Genomic DNA, 27,958 nt, shown 5'->3' with positions numbered 1-27,958 from the left:
TACAGAGTCCTCCCCTTTCTTCCCTAGTTGCTGAAACTTCTCACTCATGACCCCTGTTCACAACAGAAAGTGTCACGTGACCCCAGGAATACACAGTAGGTACAGAAATCAGGCATTTACTGCTAATGAATCAGGCATTTACTGTGGCGCTGACCCAGAGTGACCACCCGCCCAGAGTCAGAATGTAATCATGAGTGGGACAATGTCAGTGCTACTGAAATCCACACGCTGTTCTGTGGCCATCCTGTCATCCTTTCCTGGTGGCTGAGTCCCTCGGCGGTCATCGTGGCTGTGTAGGACCCTTCTCTGTGTGTGTAACCATTTCTCAGGCTTTTGTGATGGCCCTGCCAGAAAGTTCTGAGGAGTGTGACCAGGCTCCTGCTGGATTGGGGTGATTTCTCCGAGGCTAGTGTTTGAGGTGTGGGTTCTGGGTCTGTGAGGAAGGCTATGTGTCCCTGAGTCCTTCTTACATGTCATCAGCGGGACTTGATTGTGAAGATAAGGAAGCGTGTGCCAGTTTCTCTGTGGAAAGGTGGCGTTTCTCCACGCTGAGGCCATCTTCTGTGGCAGCCTCCTGGGCAGTCCACTCTCCCGAGCAGGAGCCAGTTTCTCCTCCCCTGCTCCTCCCCCCACCCCAGCCTGGGGACTGATCCTGGGCTGGCCAGCAGGCCCTGTGGCCGGGGACAGAGCACCTCAGCAAGGCCACGCCCTGTGTCAGGAGAGCCACATCCATGCTGGCCTGAGATGCTGCCCACGATGGCCACTGGTGTATCCCAGTGAGGGTGCGTGGCCGCAGCCTTGTGTTACAGCCACTCGCCTCCTCTGCCGACCCAGCAGTGTTCCCCAGGAGTCAGCTGGACCCTGCTCTCACGTCCCAAAGCCCCCATTTGTTCAGGGTTTCTCGGTCCAGCACAAAACTCTGTTAACCTCAGAGTTGAAGTCTCTCTGGGGCTGGAGAATCAGTGCAGAAACTGGGGTGCTGGTCTTGCATCCAGAGGACCTGGGTTCAGTTCCTGGCATCATGTAAGGTCCCCCCGAGCACTGCCAAGCAGGCTCCGCAAACAAACAAAAGCTGAAATCACGGGATCCCAGAAAGGTCCGAGAAGCCTTGTCATTGCCCCCAGAGCCTTTGGGTTTCAAATTATCAGACTGAAACATGGCTTGGTTGGCTTCGTTTGCACTTGGTAATTGTGTGCTTCTAAGAACGCCTTGCTTTTCCTGCTGAGTTTCGTGTGATTTTTTTTTTTTACCCCCCCAGGGCAGGAATTCTGCCCTGAGCTAGGCGCTCATACTCTGTCATTTCTGTGGGCTTAAGGCTTTCAGCTCAGGAAAACTAAGGTGACTATCCACACTGGGACCACCCGCTAAACAGCAGGTGTCGTGGTTGGAGTGACAGCACAGAGGGTAGGGCGTTAGCCTTGCACGCGGCCGACCCGGATTCGATTCCCAGCATCCCACATGGTCCCCTGAGCACACTGTCAGGAGTAATTCCTGAGTGCAAAGCCAGGAGTAACCCCTGAGCATCGCCAGGTGTGACCTGAAAAGCAAAAAAAAAAAAAAAAAAAAAAAAAAACAAGAAAGAAACAGCAGGTGTCACTGGCCCCAGGGCCCCCCTTGGTGTAAAATGCGCTGGTGGCGCCCAGCACCGGGACAGCCCCTCCGGAGCTCAGGAATTCAGTGTTTTCCCAGCAGAGGCCGGGTGTGTCGGCTGCCATGTGCAGGTGTGCGGTGACCGGGGCCGGGGGCGAGCGGGCAGCCACTAGCGCTGAAAGGCCCCTCCCTGTGCCTCCTTCCCGCAGGCGGCCCAGAGGAGCGCGATGGGGTGCAAGCTGCTGCTTGGCATCGGGCAGCAGATGCTGCGGCGGAAGGTGGTGGACTGCAGCCGGGAGGAGAGCCAGCTGTCGCGCTGCCTCAACACCTTTGACCTGGTGGCGCTGGGCGTGGGCAGCACGCTGGGCGCCGGCGTGTACGTGCTGGCCGGCGCCGTGGCCCGCGAGGACGCAGGCCCGGCCATCGTCATCTCCTTCCTGATCGCGGCGCTGGCCTCGGTGCTGGCGGGTCTGTGCTACGGCGAGTTCGGCGCGCGGGTGCCCAAGACAGGCTCGGCCTACCTCTACAGCTACGTCACCGTCGGGGAGCTCTGGGCCTTCATCACGGGCTGGAACCTGATCCTGTCCTACATCATCGGTGAGTCCCGGGGCAGCCGTGCCCGTTTCTCTGCTTTGCTTCTTGCCCTCATCCCCTACCTCACCCCACCCCATGCCTTTGCATCTCTCCTTGCACAGTTCCAGGAAGCCTGGCGGGGGGGGGGGGGGGGGGGGGGGGGGCGGGGCGGTGGGCACTGTGCTCTCTCCTCTGACCTTGTTTACAAGTTGGGGGCGCATCTGGCCTTTGGTGGGGACAGCCCTTCCCAGCAAGCTGGTCCTTCCTATTGGTCACTCCATGCAGCGACACAGAGACACCGGGATGTTTCTAGTCAGGCTTACTGTTCAAAAAAAGTCAGTAGGTCACTGATGTGGAAATACTGGGGAAATACGGAAAGGCACATGAAAGGCAGTGTAGAGCCTGGTAAGGCGGAGAAACGGATTCTCTTATTCGTTCATTCACTCATTCATTTATTCAACACAGAGTTATTGAGCCCCTTCTCTGTGCCAGGCATTTACTAGAGACCAGAGGAGGAGCAGGACCATCTCTGCTGGTGGGTTTACTTGGAGGGATATGTAAATGGAATATTTTGGTGGACCCAACCAACCAACCACCCACCCACCCATCCTCCCAACCAACTGACCAGTATCAAAAATAGTCTTTTTCACTAGGGTAGGTGAGAAAATTTTTTTTCTCTTCATATATGTGTGTTTTGAATCCAATTAAAGTTGGGCACATTCGCTTAAAAGAAACACCTAAACATAAGAATAAACAAAGGTATGAATAACCAGGCCATAGTAGATAGAACTACATATATATATATATATATATATATATATATATTAAGGCTCTTCCACACGTTCCATTAATGTTTTAGCAAGCCAGTTGTTCCACTGACTTGTATGTTCACGCTTTTGGAGCCTTATGCTTGGCGCTGTGTGTAGCCTCCTATACTCAGAGCTCTGGGCCGATTGGGATACCACTGCTACCTGCCCAGGGCAGCTTTCAGAGAACCCTAGTCCAGCTTTATAAGTGACACCTCCCCATTATTTGCAGATTTCAGAGGCCCCCTAGCCCAGCTCTATGAGTGACACCTTCCCATTATTTTCAGCGCCTGTTCATACAAGCTGCAATCTGGGGGTGGCAGGCAAGAAGGAGCATAACTATTTTAAGTCCATTATAGCTCCCAAGGAGCTACCTGAACGTGAAGTGCCTGCTGCTTCTAGACCAGCAGATAGGAGGTTGTCTCCCAGAGTACTGTGGTGTATGTGTGTGAGTGTGTGTGAGCACGTGTGTGCAAAGATGAGCTGGGCGGGTCTTAGAGGCCCGTCAGCACTTGGAGCAACCACTTTCTTGCCGTGGGTTGTGGCCTTGGTGGACAGCTGTGTTAATGGACTGACTGCTCAGGAAGATGAACTGTGGTTTGATTTTGTGCTGTTGGATAAAGACTTAGTGTCTCTGAAGATCATACGGGCAAAATCCTGTGGATGGCCCAAATGGCAGTCATCAGCCAGTAGACAAGGGAGGAAGATGCTCTGGGTTCTAGCGATGTCCCGAGGAACTCAGCTGGGAAAGCAGGGACTTTATTCCAATCAAAAGAGAGAGCAAGTGAACTCTTGCTGTTACTGGCATGTGGGATGCTCTGTGGGGACTGAGAGAGTGAGGGGGACCCTGGGCGCCTGTGTGTCCGTATCTGCTGGCATGAGTAGATGATCCAGTTGCTGGGGTCTGGACAAGGAGCCTTTCTCCTGAGCCAAGTGCTGGTGTGTCTCTGTGTGAGTCTCCTTGGCCCCTCTGGCTGGAAGAGCCGTAACACTGGCAAGGCAGTTGCCGACAGCCTGTAACCTAGGAGAGTTTGAAGAGGAAGCTTCGAGAGCAGTGCGAACCATCTGCCAACTGGCTGTAGTTCCACGGAACCGTTGTTGATTTAATGACCTACCTGTGCTTCTCTTTGGAATGGAAGATGGATTAAATGCCTCCTAGATGACTGACTGCTCGGGGTAGTGCTGTTCCAATGAACTTGATTCTTTGTCCTTCCAGCATGTTTGGAATGCACGAGTTCATTATTTGTTGGTTCATGACAGAAAACACCTTCCACTCCAGGCCCTGGAGACCTTCTCTTCTCCTGCTTCCCTGCAAACACCCGTCATCCTTGGCTTCTGAGCTCAAATGTCCTGGGGTTTCCATGCACCATCTGTGATCCCCACCTAGATGCTCTAAGCAGTAAACTTGGTAGCCGATGCTCTATTAATTGTTTTCCTTCCTTTTCCTCTTGTATGTTTCGTGACAGGCACTTCCAGCGTGGCAAGATCCTGGAGCGCCACATTTGATGAGATGATAGGCAAGCCCATAGGGGAATTCTCTCGAAAACACATGGCTCTGAATGCCCCCGGAGTGCTGGCTGAAACTCCAGACATATTTGCTGTGATCATCATTCTTATCTTAACAGGTAAAGCCACACATGGAGAGGGACCACGGGTTAGTGGGAGAGTCCAGGATTCCACGAAGGAGGGTTCTTCCTCCTTGTTTTTTCTCCCACACCCCCACTCTCACTATTTTTGTCCTTTTTGTAATGACTCTACTCACCCTATGAGTTCAATTGGCATCTTATAGCTTTATTGCGGGCTGACCGCTTTTACAGATGTTGACTCTTGGGTTTGTGGGGGAGAGTTCTTTAGAGCTTCAGCCTTCCTGTGCAAGTGACACAGAAATGAAAATTCTTTGGGATCCGGTTTTCAGCGGATGGCCGTTTAGGAAGGAAAGTTGTGTCTCATTAGTCAGGAAGATGTGGCGTAAGAATAAGGCCATCTAGACTCCAGCCTGCGCTTGGCTATCCACGCCATCTAGGAGGCTGTAGATCACACAGGCGTCCAGACCCCAAGCATCAGGCAACCTTCAAGGCATCAGACGTCAAACGTGTTTCACGAAGGAGCTATGTGTTACGAAATTTCACAAGTCCGGCAGCTTCTTTGTGCCCTGGATCTCTGTCTCAGCCGTGAGGATGGGGGTTTTGTTCCGTGAGGCATTTTCAGTGGTATAGACAGTAAGCTGAATGTCAGTGATTCTCCTTTGAGGGTAGAGCATTGTGGATGAGCTTTTCTAAAGAAGCAGTCTTGTTTTACGCACCACATAATTGCAGTCATTCTGCAGAGGTTACTCTGAACAGTGTTTATGGTCCAGTTGGCAGGAACAAGTAGCAGAAATTAAGTTTCAACTGTTGAGATCGCCAGAAACACCAGAGGAAAGAATGCCGGAAGAAGGGCGTAGCGGGGCGTCAGGTTCCTTGGGATTAATTGCTCGATTCTCTGCAGATGTCTGTATTTCAGATCTCAGACTATTCTGGGAAGCTTATAGGGGGTTGGGGGTGGGTATACCTAACTTGAGTTATTCCTGGTGCAGTGCTTGGACTGTGGGGTCTGGGAATCCCAGCCTCCTGCACGCAAAGCGCACGCATTAGCCAGGAACTCTTATTCAATGGTTTCTATATTTTTTTCTTTTTGGGTCACACCCAGCAATGCTCGGGTTACTCCTGGTTCTGCGCTCAGGAATTATTCCTGGCAATGCTTGGGGGACCATATGGGATGCCGGGGATCGAACCCAGGTCAGCTGCATGCAAGGCAAATGCCCTACCTGCTGTACGATTGCTCTGGCCTAGTTAAGTGTATCTAAAAGGTGTGCATGGCTGGAAGTACTCTTTATACCCCACATGGCAGCCAGGCATGTTGTGGACACTGTTTCCACACCTTTTTTCTTGCTTTGTGTGGGAAGTTGAACCCAAACAGTCCTTAAATAGCACCTTAACCCCTGGCATAAGCTATAGGATAGTGTTGTCCTGTGTTGTGCAGTTTTTATTGCATGCTCTTGTTTCTATTTTATTTTTTTAAACTTTTTAATTTTTGACTTTTTGGGTCATACCCAGTTGATGATCGGGGGTTACTCCTGGCTCTGCACTTAGGAATTACTCCTGGTGGTGCTTGGGGTACCATATAGGAAACCGGGTTGGCAGTGTGTAAGTCTGTGCTATGGTTCTGGCCCCTCTTGTGAGTAGTTGGCTAGTTCAGAGCTGGTTTTACAAGCACGAAGTCCAAGGAAGAGGCCCAGAGTTGTCATTGCTGCTGTTCCTAACTTGTCTGTGTGAATCTGAACATAAGCGTCATCTGAAAAACTCTCATGTCACAAGAAAGAAAACACGTTATACGGAGAAAGTATACACACTGTCTTCCCACTGAAGAAAAATTAAGTCCTTCCACTGAGGGCATTTCCAGTCCTGTGCTTTCGTGAGAGGGTCCAGGCCAGGCTTAGGGTACCAGCGGCTCTCTTCCTCCTATCCAAGGGGCCGAGGGGCCTACTTGCTACTGGGGGTCAGCCCCTGATGTCCCCTGTGCCTGCTGTCCTCACTAGTGTCCCGGATGATACCCTCAGCTCGGGGTGCTTTGATTTCAAGGCCCTGTGGACGAAAGCTATTTTGATCCTGGTTTCTGAAAGGAGAATGAGTCCAGCCCCTTCCCAGAAGCTCCCCAAAGCCTTTAGGGCTTTGCCACCACTTGGACTAGTGCAAAGTGTCATTTCCACCTTCCTCCCCACAATCCCTTTGTCCTGTGAGATTAACTTGATGAGTTTTCTGTTCCGGCACCTTTTCAGGCCTTCTGACTTTCGGTGTGAAAGAGTCAGCCATGGTCAGCAAAATCTTCACCTGCGTGAATGTCCTGGTCCTGGGCTTCATCATGGTGTCTGGTTTTGTGAAAGGCTCTATCAAGAACTGGAATTTCACAGAGCAGGATTTCCAGAACGGCACCAGTAGGTTCTGCTCCAACAAGTAAGTGGTTTCTTCTGTCCTTGCAGCCGTCAATCGGTCATACCCGGTACTTCACAGAGGTGCCCACTGGGGGTGGGGACTTGGCTTAGACTGTGGTGTAAGGAGAGGGTTGGAGCATCTCTAGGTGTGGCCCTGCAGGCCTGGCCTGTACTCCTGGACCCCACCTTGAACCTTCAGCCTGGTTGACCAAGAATTGCAGGGAGATGAGCCGGAGAGAAAGTACCATAGGTAGGGCACTTGCCGTGCACATGACTGACCCGGGTTCTGTCCCTGACATTCCTGATGGCCTCCCCAGCCCACCAGGACTGATCCCTGAGCACAGAGCGAGGAGTAAGCCTGGGTCCCTGCAAGGTGTGGCCCCCAAACAAACAAACACAAATCCAGGAAGGGAGTGCCTGAGCCTCCTGAGCACTCTTAAAAGATTTCCGTCCCTGCCCACACACACCACCAAAAATCCCAGTCTCTGGGTTGAGGCTGTAGAACAGAGATTCTATTTCTCGTGGTAGCCCTGCTGCTGGGATCAGTACCACAGATTTTTCTTAAAAGCAGAATTAATATTTTTTTCATTTTTATTTTGATTTTGGGTCACAGGACTTTCCTTGACTGTGTGCTCAGGGATCATTCCCGGCCGTATCCAGAGGACCGTGTGTGGTGCCAGGGATCCAACCTGGTCAGGAGCGTGTAGGGTCCTCTACTATTACCCCCACTGGGGATTTAATGTCTTAGAGCAGTATTACCTCCCCTCTATTTGCATAGCGCGGGATTCTAAAAAAGTTTCTAGTTCTGTCCCCATGCACAGGCCTCCCAAGAACTGCCTCCTCCCCCACCTCACAGTCATTCATGTTAATGGCGTGTGTAAGCTGCCATGCCAGGTTCAATCCCCGTCACCCCCGAGGGGCCTCTGAGCCCCGCCTGGAGTGCTCCCTTAATGCAGAGCCAGGACTGACCCTGAGCATCACTGGGTATGGCCCAAAACAAGACAAAAGGATTATTCACTCTTTCAACCTCAGGGCTTACTCCTGGCTCTGTGCTCAGGGAGCACTCCTGGAGACCATCTGGGATGCCGGGGATTGAACCCAGGTTGGCTGCGTGGAAGGCAAACCTGTTGTCCTATCGCTCCGGCCCCTTTGCCTGAGCAGACTTAGATAAGGTTATAGCCTTGCATGTATGTGTGTGTGTGTGTGTGTGTGTGTGTGTGTGAGAGAGAGAGAGAGAGAGAGAGAGAGAGGTGAGAGAGAGGCGGAGATAGAGAGAGGTGTGTGAGTGAGGGGGTATGTGTGTGTGTGGGGGGTGGGCACACTGTCAAGTGTATCGAGGCTGCTCCTGGGGCGTGAGCGGCTCTGGGCCACAGCAACCTTGCAGAGTCTGAATGAGTTTGCAGATGACAGCTGTGACTGAGGCCCGGGGGCTGGGTTCTGGCTGGCGGGCAGTGCTCGCCATTGCTTCTCTGTTACAGCTGTGAACTGTAACCGTGGCTCCTTTTTTCCAGTGACACTCAAATTGGGGACCCTGGCACCGGAGGATTCATGCCCTTTGGCTTCTCTGGTGTCCTGTCGGGGGCGGCCACCTGCTTCTATGCGTTCGTGGGCTTCGACTGCATCGCCACCACAGGTGCGGCCCTTCCCGCTCACGTCCCCCTCTTCCCCCCATCCCCACCACAGGCTGGGCTTTTCCTTCTGGGCCATGTGGCAGCTGCTGCTATTCCCCACGTGGCTCACGTGTCCCTTCTAGCTTCCTGCCTGTCTCCCCCACTTCATCACATCCCCGCTGGCCACTGGTGACAGGAGACCGTCACGCTCATGTGGAATGAGCGGCTCAGCAACCATAGGGAATGCATGGGGCTGACCAAGGGGGTGGACGTTTCCTGGCCCCTGCCAAAGGAAACACCAAAGTGTGACTTCTGGGGCCAACACCCCTTGGGATTGAGAGCTACGACATCCTGGGGTGCCTGGGAGCTCCAGGCATGGTGGACGCCTTGGGGACACCCTGTGTGACCACTGGCTGCTCGTAGGTGAGGAAGTCAAGAACCCGCAGAAGGCCATCCCCGTGGGGATCGTGGCATCCCTCCTCATCTGCTTCGTGGCTTACTTTGGGGTGTCGGCTGCCCTCACGCTCATGACGCCATACTTCTGCCTGGACAAGGACAGCCCGCTGCCTGACGCCTTCAAGCACGTGGGCTGGGATGGCGCCAAGTACGCGGTGGCCGTGGGCTCCCTCTGTGCCCTTTCCACCAGGTGAGGCACCCGAGGCCCTGGCCGGGCACAGTGTGGGGTCAGGGGCCATGGAAAGCTGGGGTTATGTGGTCCCTGGCCCCACGTGGAAACACCTGGGCCAGAACCAGCCCTGATGAGCGGTTTCTCCCTCGTTGATTGTGTTCCTGCCGTTCTATGACAAAGCCCAGCACCCGAGTCTGAGCTGCTGCTGGGCCAGGGGCTGAATTGCTGCCCCTCTGTTGGCCGCTGGCCGGGCCAACTCTCCAAACGCTATTGGAATTTGCCCGGGAGCAGAAGCCACCTGGAAAGGAAAGTAAAAATCGTATTCCTGTCCCTGATACTCCTTCTAGCCGGCATCAACAGGAGACAGTTGCTAAATGTTGACTTCTCCCAAAGAAACCCTCCCCGACAAAGGGACTCATTTCTTTCACCCTTTTGTTCAGCTGGAAGGAATGATGAGAATATAGAAGTTCTGTCCATCCCGAGTTATGGCTAGGATCCCGTGCTAGTCTGTGATAAACATTGCCAACTTTTTCACCGCATTCGTGCAGTAAAGTGCTGTTCTGGGAGCCCGTTTATAGAATCGTTGGGCTTAGGCCCAACACAGACTGGAGTGAAAAGACCTGGTGAGAATTCGAGGTTCCCTGTCTAGAATGTGAGCTGGGGATCTCTTCAGGGAGCCTCTGTGGCTGTGCTCTGGTGTCACGGATGCTCTTCCTTTCCCTCCCGCCCAGCCTTCTAGGTTCCATGTTCCCCATGCCTCGGGTCATCTACGCCATGGCCGAAGATGGGCTGCTATTTAAGTTTTTGGCGAAGGTCAACAATAGAACTAAGACCCCGGTGATTGCCACCATCACCTCTGGCGTCATTGCTGGTAAGAACTCGGACGAACGTCACCTGCTGGTATTTCCATGGCAGAGTTTTATTATAAACTCCCGAGGAATGTGATTTTAGCCCTGCGGGTCAGTGAGTATGGGTGGGCGTGGTCTCCTTCAGCCCTTCACTTTGATGCCGGGATGTGGTTTATTGCAGACAAAAGGCAGTTTTACAGGGGGACTGAGGTGGCTCTTAGAGCGTTCTCTTGTTCTTCTTTTCTCTAACTAGAAAAGAGCGTAAAATGCACATCAGCCCTTCAGAGCCTCTCCCTTTCCCCTGGCCTTTTTTTTGTTTGGACCACACCCACAGTGCTCATGGCTTCCTCCTGGCTCTGTGCTCAGGGAGCACTCCTGGCGGTGCTCAGGAGACCATCTGGGATGCCGGGGATTGAACCCAGGTTAGCTGCGTGGAAGGCAACCTGCTCTCCTATCGCTCTGGCCCCTTTGCTGAATGTTTGCCTGAGCAGACTTAGATTAGGTCCTCGCCTTGCATGTGACACAAGCCAAAGTGGCATTTTGTCACTGTATCATGTATCACTGTCATCCCATTGATCGTTGAATTACTTGAGGGGGCCCCAGTAACGTCTCTATTCCTACTAGCCCTGAGATTGTAGCAGCCCTTTCTTACTTGTCTTTCCCAATGATTGGAGGCTCTTTCAGGGTCAGGGGAATGAGACCTATTGTCTTTACTGTATTTGGCATATTGAATACACCACGGAGAGCTTGCCAGGCTCTGCCCGTGTGGGCGGGATACTCTTGGTAGCTTGCCAGGCTCTCCGAGAGGCATAAATGGGTAGGCAGTGTCTTATAATGTGCCCGGAAAGCAGCCTGGAGTGTGGCAGTGGTTGGGCAGTGGAGGTCGGCTGCCGGAGGTGGGGAGGATCATATGGGATGCCGGGGATTGAACCCAGGTTGGCTGTGTGGAAGGCAAACCTGCTGTCCTATCGCTCTGTACCCTTTGCCGAATGTTCACCTGAGCAGACTTAGATCAGGTCATCACCTTGCATGTGACGCAAGCCAGAGTGACATTTTGTCATGACTGGAAATTCCCTGTCCAAGGAGCCAAGCCCCAGACATCATTTGCTCGGTATTCCAAGGCTGCTCTGCCCCCTCTTCTCCAGGGCATGGGGAGGGCGCTGATGAATGCAGGCCAGTGGAGGACTGCTTGTTGTTCTAAAAATATTTTGAAATCAGCAGACGCAAGAATCCTTTGAACTGTGAGATGACTCAGGAGCCCCCAGTCAAGGAGAAGGGGCCACAGCACACGCGTGCGGGAGCATGTGTTCAGCAGTGTAGGCGGGATACGGTGTTTGTTGTGTGCTTTTAACCGCGGGAGGCGGCAGCCATTTGTGCCAGGGAACAGACGTGCAGTGGAGGCCCGGGGCACACAAGGGAAGGGGCAGACCATCGAGCACCGAGCACACACTCAGAGCAGCCGGCTGCCTCCAGGGTGCAACGTGGGTCTTTGTGGCTCACTGGGACACATGAGCCCAGCCAAGGTCGGGCCCACAGGGACTGTGGTAAGCCACTTGACCATTTTTAAGGGATGGATTACTGTCCGTAGTAGTTATGCCGTTAGCAAAGTGTCTGTTCCGTGGATTAACATTTTATACAGATTGGCTGCGTGATTCTTCTAGAGAGTGATTGTACTTGTCAGGTTACGGAATGCCGTATGTCAAAATATAACTATTATGTTCTAGAGGTTAAGGAACTGGAAAGTGTCCTTTTTTTTTCAGTATTTACATGTTATTTGATCATACTTCCTGTGCTGATGAAGGGGATTAAGCTATAATCTTGAAAGAGTTTATAAAAACACCATTCACCAAGTCAGGGATTTGTGCTTTTCTCTATGGGTGGCTTTCTGAGCTCACCTCACAGGAAGGGAATTGGTGTCAAGTTCCTCTGTGAGTGGGACTGAGACACTTGTGGGCTGCACACCTGGCCACCACACTGCCTCTCCAGAAGACCCTCTGTGCTCTTCATTCCTATTGTTTTTTTCTCAATTTAAATTTGTCATGGTTGCGGTGAACTATAGGGGCCTGGGTCTTTTGGCGGAGTAACAGTGTATGTTTATGTTTGAACTGGGGTTGACCCCATGTAGCTTGGAAGTGTTGCACAGTAGATCTAGCTGAGTTATTTTTCAAGTGGGAAAGTTGACATATCCACCCACATTTGGACACTCAGACAGTACTCAGATGACAAAGGATTTTCCAATAAGTAAGTGAGCATGCTTGATTTTAGTTTCTAAAGTTGGGGGAGTCATCAGTGCCAGAGCAGGTACAGTGGGTAGGATGCTTACCTTGTATGTAACTGACCTGGGTTCAATTCCCAGCACCCCACCTGGTCCCCTGACCCCCGCCAGGATGATTCCTGAGTGCAGAGCCAGGAGTAATCCCTGAGCGCCACAGGGTGTGGCCTAAAAGCCATAATTAATTAATTGGGAATTGTAGTGAATGCCTCCGAATGTTTAGGAACCACGATGCTTTTTAGGGTCACCTGTCTGGGTCAAGAGCCCTACAGACTTCCCCTTCCCCAGATTCTCATTGCTGATGCCTGTGGGGTCACAGAGACCAAAACAATGTTATTGTTATTAACTGTTGGACTTTGTCTGTGGGAAGATTTTCTTCTTTTACATAATGTTTTTTGATGGAAAGGGCTGGGAGTGGGCCAAAGAGATAGCACAGTGGCAGGGCACTTGCCCTGTATGCGACCAACCTGGGTTCCATCCCTGGCACCCCATATGTTCTCCTGAGGATGGCCAGAAGTGATCCCTGAGCACAGAGCCAGGAGTAAGTCCTGAGCACTGCCAAGAAAGGAAGGAGAGAGGGAAGAAGGAAAGGAAGGGAGGGAGGGAAGGAAGGCAGCGGGTGGGTGGGTGGGTGAGAGGGCAGGCTTGATGAGGGGGTCAAGTAAGAACCAGCATCTCCTGAGCTTTGGGGTCCGTGGTGGGGGGTGGTGGCTCTGGCTGGCTTCAGCGGGTCTGACAGGAACACTCATGGGTCTGGCGTCTCTCCCTCCCAGCTGTGATGGCCTTCCTCTTCGACCTGAAGGACTTGGTGGACCTCATGTCCATCGGCACTCTCCTGGCTTACTCTCTGGTGGCTGCCTGTGTGCTGGTCTTAAGGTACGTATGGCCTTTCCATCCCCTCGCACTGCTGGCCTTTCCTCAGGTCAGCTTAACCGTTTCCATGCTTCGACTTGCAGATTGGTGGAAGTATCATGGGGAGGGCAGAACCTCGTGGTTGATCGCATCCTCGCAAGGCGCCGATAGTGGCCTCACACTCTGTTCTGTATCCTCATTCAAAGATAGATTCTCAGCCCAACTATTGGACCTCGATCCTGGGGTCAGAATTTTTGGAGGCTTAGAGTAGTTCTTGCAGTCTCATTCTGTTCTTAGGACAAAGTGTGCTTGGGGAATGGCCCAGTAGGAGTTGGGAAAACCCAGAGAAGTAGGGGCTGTTGGGTCAGCCGTGAGGCCAGTTTCTGTGATGCGTCCTGAGGGCAGTGAGTGTCCAGGGCAGAGAGGGAAGGCCTCCAGGTTCTGTTTTAGCCTTGTTGGATTGGGCCGAGGCCCGTGGGTGATAAAGCAGTTCTGGGTCGAGGCTCAGTGTTCTGGGATCCTTGGGGTCCCACAGCACTCCCTCCCAGACAAAGCATTACCCAGTAGCTCCCGTTTTCCTCACTCCCAGGGATGACCGGGGAAGCATTTAACATTTTATGTGAGAACACAAAGACTTGTCATTAATCACCCAGCAAGAGTCTCCTTCCTTCTTTTCCAGTACTTTAGGCTTGCAAGGCCAGAGGCCCCATTTCTAATGTGGTCAGCAGCTAATTGATGGTCAAACCTGGGCCAAGAATTGATGCTGGCTTTTGGTCTTGGTGGAAGCAGGCAGTGCTCGTTTGCTGAGCACTTGCTTCCCCCGGGCCTAACACAGGGGTCTTCTTGGATGGCCTTTCTCCATGGATTGGGTGGTGTTATACCAGTTAACCTGGAAACCGTGGTGGACTATACTTACACTCATGCTTAGAAGCCACTTTCCGTAAAATAATTCATCAGGGAGAGAGTCTGCCCGCTGGGGACAGGGAGAGGATTTCAAAGCTGCTGGATAATAATCAAACTCTGCTAATTTGGGTTGGGTGGATAAGGATGCTTTCTTTGTCGATAGTTTGTGTCTTGGAAATCATGCCTAGACTCCAGCCTTCCCCAGCCCCGGAGTTATTTATTTCAAGGCACTCTGAGTTTTAAAATAAATTGATCCAATTAAGTCCCACAGAGTTTGTTCTATTCATCAGCCTGCAAACTCATTTCTCTGGCTCTCTACACCAGATAGGATCCAGATAGGATTGCTTGTTATTTGTCACCTGACAGTCAGTCTCTGCAGCTGTAGTTTTGTTGGGGGTGTCCTGATATCTTCGGAGTTCAAGGTCCAGTTCTACTGTGCAGACCAAGAGACACCTGTCAGGACATTCCTCTGGGCTAGTTTGTGATTATGTTGGCCCAAAACAGAGGCATCAGCAAGGACATAGCCCAGAAGCAGGGCAGGAGACGAGATGACACCCTCTGTGTCTTCCTGGTGGGGGAATGCATAGATCTTAACTGCCTTCTCTCTAGATTATACCTTGTGTTCTACCCAACTGAATTTTATTATTATTACTTTATTATTGTTGCTATTATTTTGGGGAGACCACACCTGGTGATGCTCATGTCTCTGTGTTTAGGCTTGTTCCTGGTGGTGCTTGGGGGGACCATATGGGATGCTGGGGATTGAAACCAGGTCTGCTGCATACAAGGCAAATTCCCTTCCTGCCCAATCAGCTGCATTTTGGAGGCCTACCAAGAACTTGAGTTACTATGTGGTGTTCTGTGTGGTTAAGGGATATTCTGATGCTCATGCAGTACATTTCTTTCCAGGTACCAACCAGAGCAACCTAACCTGGTTTACCAGATGGCCAGAACCACTGATGAGCTAGACCATGTGGACCAGAATGAGCTGGTGAGCACCAGTGATTCCCAGACTGGCTTTTTGAGGGAAGCACAGAGCTGTTCCCTGAAAGCCGTACTCTCACCCAGAAACACGGAGCCGACCAAGTTCTCTGGGTTGATTGTCAACATCTCAACAAGCCTCATAGGTACGAGCACCAGCTTCTCTCTGTGGTTTGGGGTAGGAGTGGGGTAGAGTGGGGTCGGACTGTGGCGTGAGCTACTCAGGACTGTAGTGATGTTGCAGAAATGACACCTCCTTCCCCCAGAGGGTTTGGTGTGAGCCAGGGATACCTGCGGAAACTTTTGAGAGATGACTGAATTGCTTATTCCCCCCTCCAGCGGTTCTTATCATCACCTTCTGCATCGTGGCTGTGCTTGGCAGAAGCGCCCTGAGCCAGGGCGAGTGGTGGGCCATCCTCCTGCTCGCGGGCTCTGCCCTGCTCTGCGCCTTGGTCACCGCTATCATCTGGAGGCAGCCTGAGAGCAAGACCAAGCTCTCCTTCAAGGTGAGCTGTGGGGCCTCGCAGGCTTGGGGGAACTTTCGGCCGGGCTCTGGGGGGGGGGGGGGCATCTGGAGGGAGGCACCGGCCAGCCCGCCCACCTGAGGGTGTGGACAGGACCCTCTGGGGGTGTGGACAGATCCCCCTGGGGGTGTGGACAGGGCCCACCTCAACCCAGACTGCTCCGAGACAGCCTCTGACCAGGAGGCCGGTCCCTGGCCCTCACGTCCTGTGGCTCTCCCTAGTTCCATCCTAGTGGGCCCTGCGTCATCACCAAGCCTTGGGGGCCACTGAGGGTTGGTGACCTGCAGAGGTTCCTCCCCTTGAATGACCCACCGCCCCTTTCAGACGCAGAATAGCCCACTGCCTACTTGCACCCTAGCCTCCTGCTGTGCGACAGGAGCAGCTGCGCCCCACCCCCCCACACCCAGCCCTCTTCCTGCCCTTCCTTCAGTAGGAGGGTGCGCTGAGCACAGGCCGGAGGGAGCAGCTCTCCCTGTGTGGGCGTGTCTGTGTGCGTCTGCCCTTCTCCCTGCGTATGGGTCCCTCTGGGGGTGCCCTTCCTGCTGTCTGACGCCCCCTCGCCCGCCTCTAGGTGCCCTTCCTGCCGCTGCTGCCCGTGCTCAGCATCTTCGTCAACGTCTACCTCATGATGCAGCTGGACCGAGGAACCTGGGTTCGCTTCGCTGTCTGGATGCTCATCGGTACAGGATGGGGGAGGGGAAGCTCGAGTGCCTCTCTGGGGCCCCCGCTCTGACCCTCTCGGGGTCCTGCTGCCCTTTGAGGGGGATGCGGGTCACTGCCCTCCGGACCCCCCTGGGGGTGTGTGTTCGGGTGTTGGCTCGTGGGGCTCTGTTCCCTGGGGCTCCTCATTCCCACAGCAGCTGCCCGAGGAATTACTTGGTGGGGTGAGGGCAGACTGGGTCGGCCTCTGCAGGGCCTGGCCTTCCCCCCCCCCACCCCTCTGTCCCAGCCTCTGTCCCCTCCAACTTCCGTGGGCTCTGAGCGCCTGATTCGTTTTTCAGAGCTGGGGACACCTTCCTGAGCACCCCCTGTCGGCTCCTGGCGTGTTTGCTGCCTCCCTGTACCCTTCCTTTAAGGCTCAGTCTCCCCGGCCACAACCCCTGGGGTGGAAGGGAGGCGGCAACACCGATATGTGTGTGGGCGGGGGTGGGGGGGTCCCCAAACTCACTTTTGCAGCACGGCACACCAAACAGATCAGATTTTTTTGTTTTGTGTTTTGTTTCATTTGGGGGCCATCCCTGACGGTGCTCAGGGGTTACTCTAGCTTTGTGCTCAGGAATTATTCCTGGCATTACTTGGGGGACCCTATAAGATGCCAGGATCGAGCCCGAGTCGGCCATGTGCAAAGCAGGTGCCCTCCCCACTGCACTGTGGCTCCGGTCCTCTGATCAGATTTTTGTGGCGCCCAAACAATGCTGGGTGGCTTCAGCGCCTCCCGAATCTGACCCTCACCTAGGGAGGAAGTCTGAAGCCGTGGGGACATTCTTGGACCTCAGAGGCCCCCACCCGCTGGGAATCCCGCCCTGGACGAGGATAGTAGTATGTAGAAAGCGTCCTGTCACTCTGCCGGGACCCCCACTCTGCGCCCTACACACACACACACACACACACACACACACACACACACAAACACACTCCTCACTGAGAACCCCGCCCCCGACAGGCCGTTAGTGGGGGGAAGCCACCCGGTAGCTGTGGCCCCCCGCATGCATCCTGGCTGCTTTTCTCACGGCTCCTCCTGGCCCCGCAGGCTTCACCATCTACTTCGGCTACGGGCTGTGGCACAGCGTGGAGGCGTCGTTGGCCGCCGGCCCTGCACGGACTCCTGACGACAACCTGGACCGCTGCAAGTGACCCATGGCGCTGGGCCCTGAGCTCGGCCCCGGGTCACCCCGGCAGTGCCTGGCTCTGCTCCTGCGGCTCTGCGGGCGCCGGGGGACCCCAGCAGGCAGCCCCACGTGAGTGGCCGAAGCCCACCTGGGCCGCCCCCTGTAGGCTCCACACTGCTCCCGGACCTGGGGCAGCCGCCGCTCCCGTCTCCTCGCGGGCTTGGCAGGAAGGAGTCCCCGCTCCTGCAGACCTCCCGGCACACTCCAGACTCCGCCCAGCCCCCCACAGCCATCTGGCATGTAAGATGTCCCACAGGACCCCGGGCCTGGCACAGCCGCCGTCACACGGGGGAGCACAGCTCCTCGCCTCACCGCCAGCCTGCCGGGGACCTTGGGACTGTGGCTCCCCACCCCCGCACCTCCCCGTTTCCTTTCCAGGCAGGGCTTGTCCCCGGAGGCTGGCTCTGCTCCTGCCTCTGCTGCTCCCCGTGGAACCGGGGGTCCCGCTGCTCCCATGTTTGTCCCCTCCCCATCTCTTGCTGCTTCCGAGTGTGTGGCCTGCGGCACCAGAGCTTGGCTCTGTCTTTTGGGGGCCGGCTGCAAAATAGCCCTGAGAACCCCATTTCCCCAGCTCCTTCTCCCTCTCCCCCACACCCACCTCCTCCAAGGTGTCTGGGCCCCCTGGGTTGTGGGTGAAGATGACTAGGTCCCTGACTGCCTCTGTCCACTTTGGGACACCTTCTCATCGTGGAGCTGGAGGCCTGGTGACAACTCACAGACCCGGAAAGGAAAGGAGGAAACAGTCCAGTGTCCCTGAACCTGGGCAGAGTAGAAACTCAGGAGCCAGGAAGAGGCACAGATGGGGGTGTGGATGGCTGTGTGGACACTCCGGAGAATGCCTGCGCTGTATTTCTATCTGCCAAGGCCCTGGGCGCAGTGGGGCAGGAAGTGGCTCGAAGCCGTGACGCACTTTGTCTCCCTGTCCCGGAAGTTCTTGCAAAGAGATGCAAGGTACAGGGCCCAGCCAGGAGGCTGCTGGTCAGCCGTCAGCAGCCAGGTTCCGGCCTTCCCCACAGTCTGGTCACCTGTGGCTGAAAGCTTCTCAACAGAATTGGTGGGTCTTCCAGAGGGCGGTCATCAGAACCCAGAGCTCGGATTCCTAAAGAAAGGTGTTAAATTCTTGCAGAGTGGTGCTGTAAACTATTTCAAAACATGTAACTTATGTCGGGGGTGGCTTTGGTTGCCTGTTAACTGTTTGTTTTTCTCAATATCCCGGATAACTCCCTTCCATTCCCCCATGTCAGCAAACTGAACCCAAGGAGAATGCTGTGTCCAAGAAAGGTAGCGGGTGGCAGCTGATTCTTTCTCACTTTCTCTTTGTGGCTGCCTATCTCCTGAGACGGCAGCCTGCAGATTGTTTACAGATGACGACATTTCCCAACAGCGGAGGTTGTACCACACTTGGCCCGGAGGCAGGTGTGTGTGTGTGGGGGGGGGGGGGGCGTGAGCCCCACTGCACAGCGGATGCGGGGTCAATGTGGGCAAGCAACCCCCGCTCCTCTGTTGTTACCCAGCCTTTTCCATGTGCTTGCTCGGGTCTTTCCCTTCTTGTATCTTCAGGGCAGGGCTGGAATGGTGTTTGGACTGGTGACCCCCATCCTTCCCGTCTGCCCCCTCTCCCCACCACAATCTCTCTCTCTCTCTCTCTTTCTCTCACACACACACACACATACACACACACACACACACACACACACACACACACGCGCGCGCACACGAGGTGCCCCATAGTCCTGTATCTTTCGTCTTCGTCCTGGGCAAGAACAGGATTCCGTGATTCTGTTTCACAGCTTGGTGGGTGTTTCCCACACAACCAGAGGTCCCACATTTCTAGGGATACACCCTTTAGGTGTTTCATGTCTGTGCCCCAGGACCAAGGAGCTCCCAATGGAAGGACCCCTTTGCACCCCTTCCTGGCTCCCAGGACACCGCCCCCCCCCCGCGCACACACACACACACACACACACACACACACACACACACACACACACACACACACTCACCTTGTGTGAGCACTTATGAAGCAACAGCTCCAGGGCCTCCCCAAAGAGAAAAGGGTGAAAGGAGTCTTACGTTGGGGGAACCCCAATCACTGTACCCCACCTGCTCACGCCTCAGCCTGACTTTGGCTGGATTTTTTCTTTTTTGAGCCGAGAGGGAGGAGCGGAAGAAGAGCCTTTGTTCCCAGGGCTGTCTGGGAGAGGCACACAGGCCTGCCGGGCTCCAAGTTGGGGGTCTGCTGCTGCAGATCCTTTGTCCGTTCAGTTGACCGGCCGTCGGCTCCCACACCTGGGGCACCCCGAACTCTAAACTCCAAAGCATTCCCTTCTGCTCCTTTGAGCCCGGACACGCCTCCTACACCCGGGACAAACCCCACCTGATGCCGCTGGGCCCTGCATCGGCACATGCAGAGGACCTGGTTCTGTTGGCATCTGAGCACCACCACTGACAAGGGCAGTGAGGCCCCCCCCCCCCCGCCGTGTTCTAGGAGGTCCAGGCGAGGTGTGTGGGTGCAGCCACATCCCACCTGCAGTGGGGATTGTTGATGCTGCTGTGCAGAACAGTTCAGAGTTCACAAGACAGAGCCAAATACCGGTTCCGTATCATTGTTCTGTGTAATTTAACGTGTACGTTTGCCATCACACTGAGAGTTTTGTATGCAAGACTCATTTAGGGTGAGTGAGATGTATGTGCGTTTTGTCAGACTTACATGGACTTTTTTTTTTTTTACAATGAAATACTCTTTTTGAGAAGCTTCACTATGTATTTCCTCACTGCAATTATGATGCCTCGTGGATTTTTAAGGCAAGAAAAAAAAACAGAAGCAGAAAAACACAGCAAAACTGACTTCTTATTAACTGTAGTCCAGAGTCTCTGAGCCCGGTGCTTCGCTGAGTGGCAGTGATTTCTGGAGAAAGGTGGAGCTCCTGGGAGTGTGGCCCCCCACCCGTGAAGCGCCGTGGGATGTTCTCAGGCAGGCAGCAGTGCCACAAAGATGCTTTTAATCTAACTTTGTTAATTTATTAACAGGGTCGATGAATTCATAATTCTTGATGACAAGCTTTTACGTTTGGGACTCATTTTCTTATTTGAGAAGTTATTATATATATATTTAAATAAGTTTCCTGCTTAAGTTGTGCCTTTCAAAGTCAACGGGTCTGAGCACAAGAGTCATGGTCCTGAGGGTTGGTTTCTTGTCAAACCCAAATAGCTGTGGTTGCTGGAAGTGACCGTTTTCTCCTACTGAACATGGAGCCATTATTACAAGAGTTGAGTGGGGTTTTTTATTATGTAAATTGTATATTTTTTTGCTTGTTTGATCTATTTTTCTAATAGTTTTCTTAGTTTCTTATAATTGTAATATTCAATTTAGATCTCTGATGCTACATGCCAATCACGTTGGTCTCTGCTGCTCCCTCCTGTTTGTATTTTGTTTTGAGAATAAGCCTAGATGTTCATAGTCTTAAAAAAAATTGTGAAACTCCTGTATTCCTTATTTGCAGACAATGGCATATTGACAACTTGAACCATGCTTTATGTTGTAAAATCAAGCCTTTTTTTTGGGGGGGGGGGGGTTGCTACATTATCCCATAACTCCACAAGTTTTAATAAATTCCTTTGGTGTGCCCTGGTCAATCTCAAGATTTCTAGGTATGGGGCTGGAGCGATAGTACAGCGGGTAGGGCATTTGCTTTGCATGCAGCCGACCTGGGTTGAATCTCCGGCATCCCATATGGTCCCCCCAATACCTCCAAGAGTAATCCCTGAGTATAGAGTCAGGAGCAACCCCTGGGCATTGCTGGGTATGACCCAAAAAGAAGAAGAAAAAAAAGATTTCCAGCTACGCTCGGAGTTCGGGGTGGAGGACACAGGGGTGGTACTAGAACCCATCCTTTGCTGCTGTTACGTCCCATCTTCCCTCAGCTGAAATTGTTGCACCTGTCTTCTGGTGATTTGAGGAATGCCCAGAATGTACCTTAATCCGGGTGTACCGAGACACCCCTCATTTTGTATCCCCTGATGTTGCCTTCCTGCCTTCCACTCTGGAGGCCCAGATGTTCCCTGACCCTTTGAACGACCCTGCCAGATGCACATGGTGGAAGAACGTGGCTTGGGGTGCTGTGCAGCAAGTCCTCGCAGCCATTCCCATCTTGGCCCTGGGCCTCTGCACACTTGGGGTGCCAGTGGCTTCCCCCTACAGGCAGACAGGGGCTGGGAGAAGGAGCGGAGCTTCTGTCATAAATCTTGGTCATTCTGCTCCCACTTGAGAAAAACCTTTTTTCTCTCACCGGGAAGCCCGATTGAGTGGGACTTCACCCTTAGCACGAAGACACCGGGATTGTGGGTGTCCCCAGAAGTGAAGGCGGAACTTTGGTGCTTCCCGGGGCCCCACAGTGTAGAGAAGTGACCTAAGAAAACAGCATGACCTGTGACACGTGGGCGCTCCATCCCTGGGGAAAGTGTGTCGCTCCCTCCCTGGGACACGCAGCGCCCTGTCCTGGGGACGCGTGGGCGCCCCCAGCCCTGGGACAGGTGGGTCGCCACATCCCGGGGACACGTGGGCGCCCCATGCCTGATGCGCGGAAACCACGTGGTCCAGCCCTGAGTGGAGGCATGCAAGCACCCAGCCCAGAGTGTGCTCAGAGGGGACGCGTCGCAGCTCCCGGGTGCTGCGTCGTCGGCAGATCCTGAAGTCGACCACTTCAACCCCCCCCCGCCCCCCATGCCTCACTGAGCCCCGGGAAAGGAAGCGATTGTGGGACAGCGCGGGTGCCTGGCTTTGTTCGCGTTCTCGCGGCGCCACACTGCCACCTAGTGGCTGACGCGGGGCCCGCAGGCAGCAGCCTGCCCTGCAGGACCCGCTTCTCACACCGGGGTTCCAGTATGGTTTTTTTTGGAGGGGGGGGGCGAGTATTTGGGGCCATATCTATTGGTACTCAGGACTTACTTGTGCTCCGAGATCACTCCTGGCGGGGCTCGGGGAACCAAGAATGGTTCCGAGGATTAAGCCTGGGTCAGCCACGTGCAAGGCAAGTGCCCCCCCCCCCCCCCACCACCACCACACACACGCACACAAGAATTTAAGAATTTATCCCTCGGGGCTTCAGCCTTGAGGCTTTGGGGTGACTTTACTGGGACTACAATTTCCCGCGCTCCGTAGGAAACACTTTAGGTCACCCAGAAGTGGCCCCCAAACAGCTGGGCCCTGACAGGAAGGAGGACTCCCAAGCAGGTCCCAGGTGCCACCGTGTGCTGGCAGCAGCCCCAGAGCACTAAGGTCGGAGAACCAATCCCAGTTGACCCTGTGGCCCCATTCCAAATGGAGCCATTTAGATTGACCAGTTAAGCCAGTCTTCCAAGAAATGCAGCCCAAATTAAAAAGCAATAGGAGAGGAGGCTTAGGGATGGGGCTGGAGTGATAGTACAGTGGGTGGGTGTTTGCCTTGTATGTGGCTACCTCAGGTTCAATTCCCGGCATCCCATATGGTCCCCCGAGCAATGCCAGGTGTAATTCCTAAGTGCAGAGCCAGGAGTAACCCCTGAGCATATCCAGGTGTGACCCTAAAAGCAAAATCTTTGAGGCTGGGGTGCTACTTTCAGCTGCGGAATCCTGGAGTGTGGGAGGGGGGGAGGCGCCCTCTGTAGGCCAAAGGAAGTCAGTGAAACCAGGAACATCAGCCCGAGAAATCAGAACTTGATCCTTGATCCTATCCCATCTCACCCATCTGGCATGAGATTTAATGACAAGCCTTGGTGTGTGTGTGGGGGGGGGGGGGGTCCTCCCTGGCCGGGATTCCTTGATGGATGGAATACACCCCACCCCAGGACAAATCACATCAAATTCTCACAGAAGGTCCCTCAAGTTCGTTTTAATATGCTTCAAACACAAATATGTAACACAGAACCGCATGGGGCCATCAGAGTGTGTGCCCCTGTCCACAGAGTCACCGAGTGTGCCAGCCCATCACTCCGCCTCCCCCCTGCCCTGACACCCCTGGGGCCTCCCAGACCCCGACGGGAGGTGGATGAGGTCTGCTGGGTCTGCAGCATCTGCACGTGGAAACAGCTCCGGGGATGGGGGAGGTGGTATCTGGGGCATGGGGTCCCACAGGGCAAGAGAGGGCAGAGGGTCACGGGTGCGGGAGGTGAGGGCGGGGAGGGCTGTCTCCCCCTCGTTTGGTTGGGGCTAGGAGCCGGGCGTGATGAGTGTCATGGACAAGGGAAAACACGTGCCCGTGCGTGGGAAGGTGCCCAGGTCCGTGGATCAGGGTTGGTGAGGGCAGGGGGCTTGGGTGCACAGAGGAAGGGGTACTTAGCTCTAACAATCTCTACGACTCGGACCGCAATAGGCTAACACACTGAACCACATCCTAATGTAACACTGAACTCTGTATTGCTGTGTCACTGCATCTAGCAGGTGCCGTGAGGGAAGCAGGCCCTCACTGCCGCCACCCCGGCTCGGGTCTGCGGGGGCGGGGGGGGGGGGTCTGGCCGCCAAGAGAATAACTAATTGTGTGTATAGTCAACGTGGCATGATCTACTCTAATAAAATGCCCAACTTGGGATCATAGCATCATGCAGAGCCACTAAAGAAAAACGAAACAAAGGTTCTTCAATGTGTGACTATTGTGTGTGTTGGGCAAAGACCGGGGGGAGGATGGCGAGGGATGAGATGCACCTAGGCCAGGGCTCGATGTGAGTGACTCATGGTGCCTGAGACACACACACGAGTGAACTCCTCTGGGGGGTCTCCTCACTGCTCCCCGCCTCTGGTGCGCATCCCTGTGTGCTTCTGCCCTGCTACGGGACAGCCCGGCCCACAGGAGCAGAGCACAGGGCCACCATCACAGTCAGGAAACTACGGCACCCAGGCCATGCACGCTACTGACAGGTGAAGCGGCTTCTTCCTCATGGTGCCGTGTTCCTACTCGGCCTCAGTGCTACAGGAAACCTTTCACATCCTACTTCTACCGTCTCAGACACAAGCGCAGCTCGCCAGCCTACACTACTTGGCGGGCTGATTCGCCAGGCTCCTCAGGGTGGCGGACTCTCCTGGGCCTGTGAGACCCCTGTCTACTGTGGCTCTCACTGCGTATTCACCCATCAGAAAAACAGACCTGTTTTTCTGGGGGGGCAGGCTATGGTGTTGCACAGCTTGAAAACTGATTTGCCGGCAGAGAAGTCGTCTTTCTAGAAGTGCCTGTTAGAACCCCTGAGTCATCTCAATAGACAGGGATGGGTTTGAGTTACAGAACCAAAGTGAAGGGAGGGTGTGGTACTTATGACACAGGGAGGTTGAGGGTCTGATTTGGTGGTGTTACCACTGCAGAGTGGCACATCAGAGCAGACCAAGTGGAATTCTAAAGATGCTGACTGTGCTCAGAATACAGACCCTCTCAGTAGTTAGCTTTCTTGAGCATGGAGCTCCCACCCATGGACTCGGGCCAGCTCCGGGGCCCCCTCCCCTTCCTGAGAGAAGGTAATGTGTGTCCATGGTTTCCTGAGGGTGCTATCACTTAATGATGGATCCCAAGATGCCATTTAGGAAAAAAGCAAAATTTCTGTTGACGAGACTATAGATGATGATTCACTGTCGTAAGGAGCATCTGCAAAACTGCTGCCTCTCTGGGCTCTCTCTAATCTGCTCACGACAGGATTATTAATAATTAAAATTTGGGAATGGAAGAATAGTGACTTCACATCATGTTGACTAAGAAGCTGATGGTTCCAAAAGCAATTACCGTTCACAAATCGCTGGTGTTTGTGTTAAATAGAGTACCACTTGGTGGCAGGTTGAAAGGCGCTTCTTCTTCTTCTTCTTCTTTTTTTTTTTAAATTTTTTTAAACTTTTTTTTCTATTTTGGGTAGAAATATTCCTGGGAAGCTAGATAGAAATGCATTTTCATTTCCCAATAATTCTTAGGCACAAGTTAGAAAAAAAATGCTGACCTTCACCAAAATATGTCAGCACTTTGTGGTATAAAAAAAATGCAATTCCGATCGGCCGCGTGCGTCTATCGAACGATACACACGCAGCGGTGTAGTACACAATAATTATTCAATGTAGACTCAAAACTGAGCTCTTCGTAGCTCACCTGAAATTCTGCGATGAAAGTTCATTGCTCAAAAACAAGTGGGGGTTTCCGTTCTTTTGACTCTATCTAAGGTCAAGCGTTTGCACATCAGACACTACCGGTTCCTTTCTCCTAGGCGCCAACACGGGGACAGTGGAGCACAGGGTCAGGGGGGCTCAGCTCGGAGTGGCTCTGCAGCTACTGAGCATGCGCGGGCCGGCCCGCCCCCTCACTTCCCCCCAGCCCGACAGTGACCGCGGGACCGGGCAGCGGGGGTCGTGGCTCCTTAGGGGCGTCATCTGGGCGTCATGCTGACTCTGGCTGGAGACGAGGGCCCCGAGGAGGAGCCCCGGTAAACTGGGGATGTGGGGGAGAGTTTAATGGGACTGGTGGGGTCTCCAGTTTGGAGCTTCCAAAGCAGTTCTTCGTTGGTCCGGCTCAGTCTCTTCTTTTCCTGGGTTTCTTTCTCCACGTATTCCTGGAGGTTAGCGTTCTCCTCCGAGAGTTGTCTGCGGCGGGGGAAGAAGAACCATTCAGGGAGCTAGCCAGTGGGGTCAGGGCGGTGGAGGTTGGGGGTGCTCAGGGCCTCTGAACCACCTGGGCTGAAACTCAGTTTCCAGAGCCCCCCTTCCCATCAGCTGCAGAATCTCTCTGCTAGCCCCTAATGGGGGTGGGGGTCTGCCCGTCAGGGGGTGGGGGTGCTTATCCAATGGACAAAGCAAAAGCCCAGGGCTGAGGAGGAGAGGAGGGATGTGGGGACCATATGGATGAGCATCAGTTACTGGTAAGGTGCCCGGAACTGACCCTAATGATAATACTCAGGATAACAGGTCTGAGCCATGGGACAGCAGGTAGGGGATTTGTATGTGGCTGCCTGGGCTCCATCCCCGCACCCCATGTGGTCCACTGAGTCCCAGGAGAGATCTCTGAGTACAGAGCCAGGAGTAAGCCTTGGGCACTGATGATTGTGCACCCATCCCCCCAAATACAAACGACAAAAATTAGGATGACACTAAGGGACAGTAATGTCACTTCGGAATAGCTCCTGGGTATCCTGCCCCCAACCAGGGCCACCCGAGGAGGGTATCATCTTCCCGTGTGGTTCTGGGCTCTGAGCCCTGCAAGACAGGGTAACCCAAGCTTTCCGTCTTGAACCCCAGCCTCTAGCTGGGTTCCCAGCACCCGAAAGATGCTCAGTTCACATTTGCCCAGGGGGAAATGAATCCACATCAGCAGCCCCCTTCTCAGCTCCCTACCTGGTAACAACAGTGTTCTGGTCAATTCTTGCTTTGAGGTCTTCATTCTGCTGCTGCAGAACTTGGATCTTTTCCTCCAGGATAACGTTTTTCTCAGCCTGGGAAGGAGGCAGTATGGAGAGGTTTAGTCAAGGCTGTGGACTTGGGCCCTTGGCTTCGACTTGAGGGACTGCCAAGAAAAGAGCTCTTGCAAATGGGTTTACAGCATACTGTGGGCTGGAAATCTGGAGAGCTGGAAAGTCTGGAGAGAAGGATGTGTGGGGTACTTCTTGGAATAAAACAGAATGGCACGGGGGCTAGAGAGCGACAGTACAGCAGGTAGGGCGCTTCCTTTCATGGCAGCAGACCCAGCTTTACTCCCCAGCATTTTATAAGGCCCCCTGGGCCCCACCAGAAGTGATTCCTGAGCACAGGGCCAGGAGTAAGTTCTGAGTACCTCTGGGTGTGACTTCAAACAACAACGCAACACAGAACTGGATAGAAAATGATGGAATTAGGCCAGAGTGATAGTACAGCAGGTCAGCCTTACATGACCGACCTGGGTTCAATCCCCAGCATCCCATAAGGTCCCCTGAGCACCACCAGGAGTAATTTCTGAGTGAAGAGTCAGGAGTAACCGCTGAGCATCACCGGGTGTGGCATCATCTGGTATGGCCCAACAACAACAATAAAAACAAAAACAACCAAAAACCAACCAACAAACACCACTGGAATAGAGCAGGAGGGAGTGCTCAGGGACTTGAGCCTTGACTGCCACTAAGTCTATTTCTTTTTCAGCATCACTTAGTCTCCTGGGCACTTCTGGGTCGATCTTGGCACCTCTGGGCTGGAACAGTGCTGCTTCTCTGGGCACTGGACCTCTGAGCTATTGGCCAAGAATCACTGGCAGTGGTAGTGGGCGCCATGAGCATTACTGAGGGGGACCCCACCCCCACCCCTGCTCACCATCAGAAAGAAAACCCTGGAGTGCTGCCCACAGTCTGAGGTGGCCATGTATGTTTTATGGATCTAGACTATTTAGACGCATCGCAGTGTGTCTGTGTACACAGTGGGTTCCTCATAGAAGATCCTCTTTACAATGAGGGGACTGGCAGAGACAAGTCGCAGCACCCCAGAATCGAGCTCAGTGACTGCTCCATGCTCTTCATTGGTCAGCTGGCCTTATGGCCACACACCGGCTT

General features: G+C 53.8%; 2 protein-coding genes across 3 annotated transcripts in view; one reads left to right on the top strand and one right to left on the bottom strand.

Annotated features, from left to right (window-relative positions):
* The window catches only part of SLC7A1 (solute carrier family 7 member 1), a 31,659-nt gene extending 13,916 nt beyond the window's left edge, over positions 1-17,743 (top strand). The window contains exons 2-12 of the mRNA XM_056109748.1: positions 1,800-2,187; positions 4,436-4,594; positions 6,787-6,961; positions 8,451-8,572; positions 8,973-9,195; positions 9,909-10,048; positions 13,071-13,173; positions 14,962-15,179; positions 15,373-15,539; positions 16,129-16,237; positions 17,308-17,743. Coding sequence (XP_055965723.1) covers positions 1,818-2,187; positions 4,436-4,594; positions 6,787-6,961; positions 8,451-8,572; positions 8,973-9,195; positions 9,909-10,048; positions 13,071-13,173; positions 14,962-15,179; positions 15,373-15,539; positions 16,129-16,237; positions 17,308-17,411 — 1,890 coding nt within the window. The 5' untranslated portion in view covers positions 1,800-1,817 and the 3' untranslated portion in view covers positions 17,412-17,743. The remainder of the gene's footprint in view (positions 1-1,799; positions 2,188-4,435; positions 4,595-6,786; positions 6,962-8,450; positions 8,573-8,972; positions 9,196-9,908; positions 10,049-13,070; positions 13,174-14,961; positions 15,180-15,372; positions 15,540-16,128; positions 16,238-17,307) is intronic.
* A 5,558-nt stretch (positions 17,744-23,301) lies between these two features.
* Positions 23,302-27,958, bottom strand: part of MTUS2 (microtubule associated scaffold protein 2) — a 402,576-nt gene continuing 397,919 nt past the window's right edge. For both annotated transcript variants that reach the window (XM_056108589.1, XM_056108597.1), the window contains exons 13-14: positions 26,778-26,875; positions 23,302-26,030 (exon numbers count right to left, since the gene is read on the bottom strand). In XM_056108589.1, the coding sequence (XP_055964564.1) occupies positions 25,817-26,030; positions 26,778-26,875 (312 nt within the window). In that variant the 3' untranslated portion in view covers positions 23,302-25,816. The remainder of the gene's footprint in view (positions 26,031-26,777; positions 26,876-27,958) is intronic.

This window comes from Sorex fumeus, unplaced genomic scaffold (genome assembly GCF_029834395.1).
Source record: "Sorex fumeus unplaced genomic scaffold, SorFum_2.1 ptg000008l, whole genome shotgun sequence".
In the NCBI taxonomy this organism is placed as follows: domain Eukaryota; kingdom Metazoa; phylum Chordata; class Mammalia; order Eulipotyphla; family Soricidae; genus Sorex; species Sorex fumeus.
Note: the sequence above shows the minus strand (reverse complement) of the source record. Positions and strands in the feature narration are given on the sequence as shown.